Source organism: Peromyscus californicus, unplaced genomic scaffold (genome assembly GCF_007827085.1).
Source record: "Peromyscus californicus insignis strain IS unplaced genomic scaffold, ASM782708v3 Scaffold_12__1_contigs__length_115047231, whole genome shotgun sequence".
NCBI classification, from domain to species: domain Eukaryota; kingdom Metazoa; phylum Chordata; class Mammalia; order Rodentia; family Cricetidae; genus Peromyscus; species Peromyscus californicus.
In genome coordinates, this window is record NW_026294413.1 from 79839151 (window position 1) to 79848731 (window position 9581).

Here is a 9581-nt window from a genome sequence, read left to right on the forward strand (position 1 = left end):
ACTTGGGAGCATCTGGTTGTTGGCACAAACATGCCCCCTTCTGGTCAGCTCAGTAATGATACGTTCCTTCTCTCATTCCTCTGGTCAGTCCCCAGATTGTCTATTTCAGTCTCCATTCTCTCTCTCTTCCTTCCCTGTTCCATACATCCACACCTGCCATTGCATTCCCTTTACATGATTCCCAGACATTGTTCAACACAGCTGCTTCCTCCAGGGAGCCAGGAAACGTCGGCAAAGAGCGCCTGCCTTCCCAATTACTCTCAGTTGTCCAAACTGAGCCTCACCTGCAAAGAATAAACTTCGGAAGAAGAGGGAGAGGCTCAGGGTGGAGAGTGCAAGGTCGGGACTCTGAGAGGAGTGGTGAAGGTGATTGGATCAAACAAGACGATTAGCAGGGCGGGTAGGATGGGAAGGCAGGAAGAAAGACAAGGAGCAGGAGTCAGATCAGCAAATGGGTTAGAGAAGACCACGAAGCCACTGGGATCGGGCATAAAATCGGAAGAGATGACAGCAACAGGAGATGTGGGTGTGGGCATACGTTTATTCTTGTGCACAAATCAAAGAATTGTGGCGCCCAATGTTGCAAAGGAAAAGATCCACTTCCAGGTCAAACAGCAAGCAAGATGGTGGTCTTCATGGAAGGAGAGTCCTTACACTTCTGGGACCAGAAATTAGAACTAAAGCTGAGCAGGAACAAAAGCTGGGCTTCTGCAGGTGGTGTGGGACAAAAGAGACTTGGGCCAGCGTCTTCCTGCCTTTCCCAGGTAGTCAGGATAAGCTGCAGCAGCGGAAGGTCAGATTCACAGGAGGTAGCACAGCCAACTCTAACATCTGGCACACATCCTCACACCTTTGCTCTGACAAATGCATGCATCCTCCTGAGCTCAGACGGTCCCCTATGCTCCCTCATAAGTAGTTGGTTTCTTGTTGGCCAACTTTGCTCTCTCCCTCTTGCCCTGCTCCCTGTTTTAGCCTCACTCCTCCTCATCCACTCTGTCTCCATCCACCATCCTTTCTATCTCTGGCAGTTCAGAAGAAATTTTCTGTTTTACTTTCTGGATACTGACTTGCTCAGCACAGGACCCTGGTTCCTAACTTCCTGAAATCCAAAGAAACAGAATTCTTAGCTTTTTTTTTTTTTCCAGGTCTAGCTCATATAACTCAGACCCACGAAAATCGTCAGACTCGTTAATATCACAAGCTGCTGTGCACCTGCTACAGACAATCCTCTTGGGAGTTTTTCTGCAGTTAAGCTCTTGTTCCCTGCAGGACTCCCTGGAGAGGTATCTGATCCTTCTGGTAGAAGGAAAAGAACTCCCCTCTAACCTTTGCCCCAAAAGAAGCGCACATGTATGGTTTTCTGATACCTTTCCAGAGCAGATCCTAACCACACACATTTGCAAAAGCATGGGTACACACACACACACACACACACACACACACACACACACACACACGCATATGTGAGCGAGGAATATGGAGTGTGAAGGGGCTCAAGCACCGTTCAGTCCCTTAGTTGCTTGTAGCGTGGTGAGTTTCTTGCCTGAGATTTCAGTGGTCATTTTACTGTGTGCTTTTTGCCTAACACTCAAGTGCTGCCCACAGAGAGAAACACAAATGCAAAAAAAAAAAAAAAAAAAAAAAAAAAAAAAAAAAAAAGAACTCCTGAGACCTCTGAGTGGAGAAGCCAGAGGTCCAGGCAGAGAAATACAGAGAAGATACCAAAACAGAGATAACAGGTTAAAAAGCAGCAGCAGGGGGCTGAGGAAACTGAAGGGGAACACTATCTCTGGCAAGAGGCAGCGCGGGGAGAAAAAGCCGGTAGGACAAAGCAGAAGAAACTTCTGGGACTCTAAGTTCCATTACTTGGTCCTGGGACCTATGTTCACTGGTGCCCTGCCCCAGGCCTCCACACGTGAGCCTGCAACCCTGTTCTGGTGGCTGAAAACCGGGGCCTGGCTACTTGGAAACCACAGGAGCTGGGGGTGGCAGCAAAGCTCCTGGAAGACTCCTGAGGATGGTCTAGGTTAGGGACAGGGGGTGAGGCCAGCTCCGCCCTCCAAATTGGTTCGTCCAATGTGGTAGCCGCTCTGGGGGCAAGCACAGTGGGAGCCAAGGGTTCTGCAGTGGGCTGGGGTGCTGGAGTGGAAAACCTGCGGATCTCCTGGACTCGGGCAGTTTTGGGAGGCCCTGACGTGGGGCCAGGAGTGGAAGGAACCTCGTCAAAACAGAACATGGCGGTTTTAAGCTGGTACGGCTGATGTCGCATGAAATCCAGGGCCTTGATGCCCTGCTTGGGGGTCGCCCGAGGTCCCTGAGATTGGGCCTTATTGGGGAGAGTTCGGGCAGCTTGAGGGAAAAAAGGTGAGAGGAGTGGGTTGTAAGCAATAGGGGGTGGGGCACGGATGTTGGGTGAGTATTTCCACGATGGGGGCAATGAGGGTGTGGGAGAAGGACTTCTAGGGCGAAGGCCAGGATTAAGGCTAGCGCCAGGTGTAGCTTCCACCACGTACCTGTCGGCACGGCTCTGCCGCTTTGCAAATAGCTCCCCACCCCTCCCCTGCAGCCTTGGGAGCTCAGGGATTCCAGCCATAGCGGTCGACCCATTCACTAGCCCATCAAGGAGCCCTCGAGCTGAGGGCTTAGGAGCCACAGGGGGTGGAGTCTTAGGAGTTGTTGGGGGTGGGGTTTTGGGAGCCATTGGAGGAGGGGTTTTCGGTGTCACTTGAGACAAGGTCTTGTAACTCCTGCCCCCTAGTGGCTGCATGAAGTTACAGGCTTCAGCTCCAAGGCTTAAAGCGTCCTCCTCCGGACCGGATTCCGCACCACCCGCCCGAGGTTTTTCATCCAGGTTCTGCACCAGCGATAGGAGCTCGGGGTTGGGCGAGTTCTTCGTCTCTTCCTTTCCAGGGCGGAACATCTGCTTCCGAGTGCCCCGGCGCCGGGCCTCCTGCAGGATGCCAGTGCGGGCAGCTGGTACAGAGATGCGCTGCTCCCGAGCGCTGGCCGATTCGGGGGCCGCGGGGCCGGGCGCCTCCGGGCGCACAGAGCTTCTCAGGGGCGCCGACAAGAAGATGGAAGCGGTGGAGGTCATGGCAGCCGCGCCAGGAGGAGCGGGAGACTCTGGGGCGCCTCCTGGTGTGACGGGCCGGCTCGGGGCTGGGATGTACAGGGAGCTGGTAGCGGTTACAGGACCGGAGGAGCGTGGGCTGCTGGGAGCTCCGGAGACTGGCGTGTGGCCCGGCGTGGTGAAGCTGGGCAGAGGGGTGGGTCCCTGCAGAGGGGCTGCGAAGGGGGACGGGGCGGGGCTGGTGGCTCTCAGGCCTTCATTTACCTTCTTAGGGGCTAAGGGCCGGAAAATCACTGAAGTGGTACCTGACCTTTGTCCTTGTAAACCTGGGGTGAAAGGCCTCGCTGACCTGTTGAAGATACTTGGCGCTGGGCTGGGGGCTCCACCATCCGGGAAGAAGGGGCTAGGGCTGGCTGCAGGGGCCGGCAAAGGGCTGAGTGGGAGCACCGCTGCCTCTGGGGGAGCACTTTGAGCTCGAGGTGGGGACTGCAGCCCCTGCCCATTTAGCATGGCTGCTGGGCCCACCTGAGCCAGCTCCTGGCTACTGGAGGCTGCCCGCTGGCGCTGCTGTTCAAAGAGCTGAACCCCTCGCCCAGAGACCTCGCTCAACTGCCCTCCCAACCCGGAGCTCTGACTCTCTGTTGTTCCTGAGCCAGCCCTGGCCAGCTCCATGTCCAGATAAGGGCTGTCCCAGTCAGACTGATTGGTAAGGCTGCGGGCGTCCGAGAAAGCCTCTTCGTCCAGCTCCGACTCACTCGTTGGGGGGATGCCGTCCTCCTCCTCTGTTCCTGTTCCAGCTGCAGCCCCGAAACTCACTAGAGTGTACTTCTTGGCTCTCTGCCGCCGTTTCTTAAACATAAGCACCCCCTTAGAGTGGGGGTTGGGGGCCGCTGTTAGCAGGGATGCAATGGTCCGGCATTTGGTTTTGGCCTCCTTCACACTCTTCTCCTGGAGGCTTTCTGCACGTTGCAGTTCTGAGGAGATCAAGAGGTAGATTGGTCAGGGGGCTTCACCGCCTATTCTAATCCCGTTCCCCAAAGCTCTTACCTCTGACTTAGAGACAGAGCGGAGGGGGTGGGGGGAGGTGAAACCAAGGACAGGGACACGGCCCACACCACAGCTCTTCTGTACCCTCTGTAGCACTTGTATTTTCCAGGAGATGAGCCTTAGTCACTCCACACATTCTTCACCTGCCTCCCATTCTTGACTGGCAGTGGAGTGGGGGAGGTGTTATTCTAAGGCAGGCAGAACCCATCCCAAAGAGAGAAAAGATAAGGAACACTTTTCTCCTCACACCTATTACCACTATAACCAGGACACACAGACTTTCTTTTGTGTGTGTGACAGGGTCTCTCTACATAGCCCTGGCTGTCCTGGAACTCACTATGTAGACCAGGTTGGCCTCAAACTCACAGAGCCCCAGCTGCTGCTGCCTCCCAAGTGCTGGGATTAAAGGTGTGCACCTCCATGCCCAGCCCAACACACAGATTCTTAACATGAAGCTCTTCATTCACAGTTCCACCCACCAAGTTGTTCACATCATAAACACTCCTAGAAATACCCCCCACACACCATGTTAACATCAGTCTCCTGAAAACCAGCTATCAGGCACATTTTCTCCGCTGTGCTTTTCGTACTCACAGTTGTCCCAGCTTACACACTCATCAGTTCACATATCCTTATGCCCTCATACAACACAGAGTCGTCAAATACAACTATATACCTACATGTGCCAGGTAGCTCTTCCCAGAGTCTTCCCCGTGGAGACTCTGGTATAGAGTAGACAGGATTTGAGAACTGATCTTGGCCTTCCCAACTGCTAGAACACTCCTTTGTGCTTCATACCTCTACTCCTCACATCCCGGGATAATCTTGGGTTCAAGCTGCAGGAAAAGCCAGAGTGCTGCTCTCCAAGGCAACCTCCTACATCTTTAGGGGATTTCAAGATCTCGTTTCTCACAAGTTGGTGCTGGCTCTGGGGTAGACAGCTTTGGAGGCTGTTTCCCCTCCTCTTTGCCCAGCCTCCCAAGTAGAGAACTCAAAAGATCAGCACCCCATCAGGTGGGCATGAGAAGGTCTGTGCGCTGAAGAACCAGGGCAGGACTTCATATGCCATGTGGGGCCTGAGTAGGTGGGGCCAGGAAGTGGGACGGGCTGCCCTGCTCTAAGACCCCGCCCTGGACATGGATACTTTCTGTGATCCCCAGTTCCTCCTGGAAAATTCTTGACATTCCATCTACTTTTCCTCTCAAGATACCAAGCTGCTTTCTAATTAGGGCCTCATTCCTTTGGCCCCCACGTGTATAACACAGAATAGTACTATGCACGAGAGAATAGACACGCAAGTCAGACGTTAGTTCTGGGAGAATTACTTCACCTCAGCCATTTACTTTCCTTGTCTGGAAATGAGGATGCTGGTGGCTACCTCTTCATAAGGTAACTCTGAGCACAGTGAGATAAATAAACCGCATTTAACACACTGCCACGGCCCACTGTGGGCAACCATGATGCTTTCCTGGTGTAAGCTTCTCCCGCACAACAACATGTTCTTATTCTTACGTGTCTTCTCCTCGATTTGCACATACATGTCTCCATGTATTCATAGTGCACTCCCACTTCTCACTCTTTTCCTATGAGCTTCCCACAGCTCATGCGGTCATAAACCCCTGGCCATGTGCGCTTAGCATCAACCATCAACCCGTTCTGAGAAAGGGGTGGCGACTCTTTCCTGAGAGAATGAGGGAGGGGACAATAGAAGAGAGAGTGGCCATTCCCAAAGACCACCGTTGAGACATTGCCCTCCACTCTCGCCCCCAGCATCCCCAGCATCCCCTTGAGTGGGAGAGGGTCCTACCTGCATAGAATGGGTCTTGGAGCTCAGGAGCTGGGGCTTTGTCACAGCTGGCTTGGCTGAGGGGCTCTTGGAGGATGGGCTCGATGGCCTCCATGCCGAGAAAGGCAGTGTTGGCTGGAGCAGGACCAGCTTGAGCCACCCCCAAGGCCTTTTAAAGCCCCTTTGTCTTGTCCCCAGAGCTGGCAGCTGGATGAGCTCACTGAGCTGTTTTTAGAACCTGTCCCCCTCCCTCCTTTCCCTGTTCCACAACTCCTGGTGTGACAGACATGGGCACCTGCCTCCCCTTCCCCTCACCCCACCCCCTCTGGACTGTGAGGTCTGCTTGGCTAAAAATAAGCCTGAGCCACTAAATAGAATTTTGCCTGGCATGATGGGAAGGGAGGGGTGTTAAAATGAGAATGGGGGATAAGTATGGGATCTTGAACATGCATCTGGAATTTCTTTGTAGGAGGCTATGGGACAACCCTTAGGATATCAGACTTTTAGCCTCTATGCAAATTCAAAGACATAAAACTCCTTGAAGGGAGAATCAGAATGGTGGAAGAGAGGAAAGATAACTAGAGAGAGCAGGTCCTGAGATTTCAGAAGTGGCAAAAAAGAAGTCTGTGGGTGCGGAATGGGAGGCCTAGGACAGAGAGAAGCTTCACTGCATCCCAGAACCTGCTATAAGTGGGCCTGGCCTTTTTTGCCCAGGCCTACATTCTTGCCTGAGATAAAAAAAAATCAAAGATCCTTTCCCAGCTTTCTAGCAGTCTCAGGATTACCCCGAGCACCTTGTTAGTCCCCAGGAATCCCAAAGGAACTCACAAGTGTCAAAAGTAGCATTCATGCTGGCCTACAATTAACATTGTGAAAAGCCCCTATGGCCTCAGCCTGCTTTCAGATACTCTCTCCCTGGAATCTCCTTTCTCCTCCCTCCATCCTGACATCTAGCAAAACCACCACCACCGAACACTTCAGGTCCCTCCCCACTCCCCTCTATTGTCTGTTCTTAGTTTGAATCGCGCCATTGAGCCACATAAGATAATAGTTATAACTAAGGTAACAAGGGACCCTGAGCAAAATCAATCTCCTCTCCTTCATGACTCTTTTCAACTTGTCCCAAAGACTGTTTCCAGGGAACATGAGGTAGGTAGGATGTGTGGATGCGAAGGCACAGATTAGGACTCAGATCCTGATTGAGAACAAAAGGATTCAGGCACTCACTGGCTTGCTTGGCCTTCTGGGTGTAGGTGGTAGTAAGATCTTCTCCCACTGGGTGGGGGACAGGGCCCACCATCGGGATGAGATGAGGACCAGGCCGGAGAGGACCATGGGGTAAGAGAAGTGCTTCTGCCGGTGGTGGCTGGAGAGCAGCTCCTTCCTCCCACGATGGGGAGCTCACGCGGCTGTCGCCCTGGCTGACAGAGCCGGTTTTAGCAGCTGCTGGTTCTGCAGGGCTGTCGGACAGGTACACCTCATCAGGTGGGGCTCCTGGGAGGAAGGGCCTTGTGGGACCTCGGCGTCGGGTTCGGCGGGGCTTCTCCTGTGTGGCAGGGCCGTCGACATCACTGTCTGTCTCTCCATAGTAAGCTTCGCTGTCAGGAGGTGAACGAAGGTTCCCAGGCTGAAGAGCCTGGGGGGCAGGAGCACCTGGGGGCTCAGGACTCAGGGGAGATAGGGGTGACAGCATCCCTGGAGACGGAGATCTCACAGGCCCTTCCTCTGCTACCCTGGATGGAAAAGATGACAGGATTTGAAAGAGGGACTAATGGCTTCGGGACTAGGGGATCTGGAGGGGAAGAAGGGGGCAAGGCAGCGGAGAGGGGAGACTGGCGTACGGTGGGAATAGGTGGGCAAGGAAGAGCGGGATCTGAAGGCTTTGAGGGAGATGTGATAAGGAGACAGACCAAGGACTGAAGTCCTCACCCCTTCAAATGCCTGCTCAACACCCCATCCCTCAGTTGCAGATACATTCCAGTGGGAGGTATATACAAACATTCTCCAGCAGAAGAAATAGGTACTTGTTAGTGACTGAAGCCTGACAAGCAATGAGACAGGCAGGAACAGACCGACCGAGGCTAGAGAAAAAGGAGGGGAGGACTCCGTACCTCCTCACAGTAAGGACAAGCTGATGCCCCGAGGCATCGATGAGTGTCATGGCACTGGCATGGGAGAAGTTGGTGCAGGAAACTCCATTGATCGCCAAGAGCTGGTCCCTTTCTCGGAGTCCAGCTCTTCCAGCCTGGCTCCGTCTTCGGATCTGAGATGTTGAAGAAGAGATTGGGGATCATGGAGCGCTCCAGTGGGAATGGAATGGAAGAACAAAAAGGACCCATGTAAGAGGGCTTGTTGTTGTTGTTGTTGTAGTGTAGGGTAAAGAGGATAGGGAGATGTCTGGGGTGCAACTAAGGAAGCCTGTCTAGAGGTACTCCGGGAGACTGTGACACATTTATTCAGTTCTCACTGAACGGTAGGCACTGCACTGTATGAAATATTGCACATAATTCTTAGAATGGTTTACAGACTTGGTGCTATCATTATCCACATTTCACAGCCCAGAAAACGAAGTCTGTGGGGTGAAACCAAAAGGATAATGACTTCATCAGCAAGTCTAGTACCTAATCTTGCCTAGTAGGAAAATGGATATGACTTAAGCAAAGAGGAGCATTGAAGGCAGGGCAGGGCAGGGCAGGGTAGGGCAGGGCAGGGCAGGGCAGGGCAGGGTAGGGCAGGGCAGGGCAGGGTTGGGCTGGGCTGGGAGAGACTGTCTTAGCTTGTCCCATATCTGTTAGTCAGAGAGAAATTAGAACCTTCCCTACATTCCTGGAGTTTGGAGTAGAGAAGCTCACAGGCATAGGGGAGCAAATGCTGGATGACCAGACTCAGCCTCTTCTCCCATAGTGCTGAAGCAGGCCTTTCCTTTTGCACTGCTCCCTGAAACCAGAATTGGCTTTGCTAATAGTTCTCCAGGAGCTTGTGGTCAGAGGCTGCTCCCCTATAGCCTGAGCATGCTTACCTGCCCACCACCTCTTCTTCACATCCTCCCGCTCTGCCCACCCCCACTGGCCCAGAAGGCCGCCACATGACTCTTCCCAAGTTCCCTGGGGTTCCCTTCTCTATGCAACATCCTTTGAGGGGCTCTCCCTTACCTTCGATACCTGTAAAGGTCTCTTCTGTTCAGCCCCTCCCTGAAGCCGGAAGCCCCAGGGTGCTCCCCCTGCTAATGTGACCTTCACCTCCTCCTCAGCACCCATTGCACAGCTTGGCCTGTGGCCCCCAAAGTTTGGACAGTGTCCCTGAGAGAGAAGTTGAGGTGCTGGTGCCCCGTCCGGCCTGCCTGTCTGGCTGTCCTGCTCCTGCCGACCCAGGCCTCCCCGCTACACCACACACCATAGGCAGGCAACTTGGGCCTGGGATCAGTACAGTCCGGTACACATGTCCTGTCAATCACAGCTTGCTTAAAATAGTTGCCGGCTGCACTCCCCCCCCCCCCCCCCCCCCCCCCGCCCCCAGCTATGTTACTCCTAGAACTAATTATAGTACACACTTCTGCCCTCCATGTCCTCCCTTCTCCTGCACAAGCCTTTTAGGCAGGACTCAGTATCAGATCTCTGGGTTTTTTAACGGAGTAGGATCCTTCAGGCAACATGCCTTCCCCCAAAGCCCACAGTAAGA

General features: G+C 53.6%; 1 protein-coding gene across 2 annotated transcripts; it reads right to left on the reverse strand.

Annotated features, from left to right (window-relative positions):
* Window positions 1-1627: 1627 nt before the first annotated feature.
* Synpo2l (synaptopodin 2 like) lies at window positions 1628-9352 on the reverse strand. Of its 2 annotated transcripts, XM_052733521.1 has the most exons (4): window positions 9056-9352; window positions 8015-8166; window positions 7131-7636; window positions 1628-4044 (listed from the first exon to the last, which is right to left on the reverse strand). In XM_052733521.1, exons 1-4 carry the CDS (start codon window positions 9158-9160, stop codon window positions 1886-1888), a joined length of 2922 nt encoding a protein of 973 aa, XP_052589481.1. In that variant the 5' UTR covers window positions 9161-9352; the 3' UTR covers window positions 1628-1885. The 2 variants fall into 2 exon arrangements, with proteins under 2 accessions (XP_052589481.1, XP_052589482.1); XM_052733522.1 differs by lacking the exons at window positions 7131-7636; window positions 8015-8166; window positions 9056-9352 and adding an exon at window positions 5925-7116 and having other exon boundaries at window positions 1629-4044.
* Window positions 9353-9581: the final 229 nt, after the last annotated feature.

Excerpts from the sequence above, each read along its gene's own strand:
- Synpo2l (XM_052733521.1), bottom strand. The coding sequence starts at position 9,160 with ATGGGTGCTGAGGAGGAGGTGAAGGTCACATTAGCAGGGGGAGCACCC. Across the intron at positions 7,637-8,014 it reads CTTGTCCTTACTGTGAGGAG|GGTAGCAGAGGAAGGGCCTG; the intron begins GTACGGAGTCCT and ends TTTTCCATCCAG. Across the intron at positions 4,045-7,130 it reads CCAGAAGGCCAAGCAAGCCA|AACTGCAACGTGCAGAAAGC; the intron begins GTGAGTGCCTGA and ends TGATCTCCTCAG.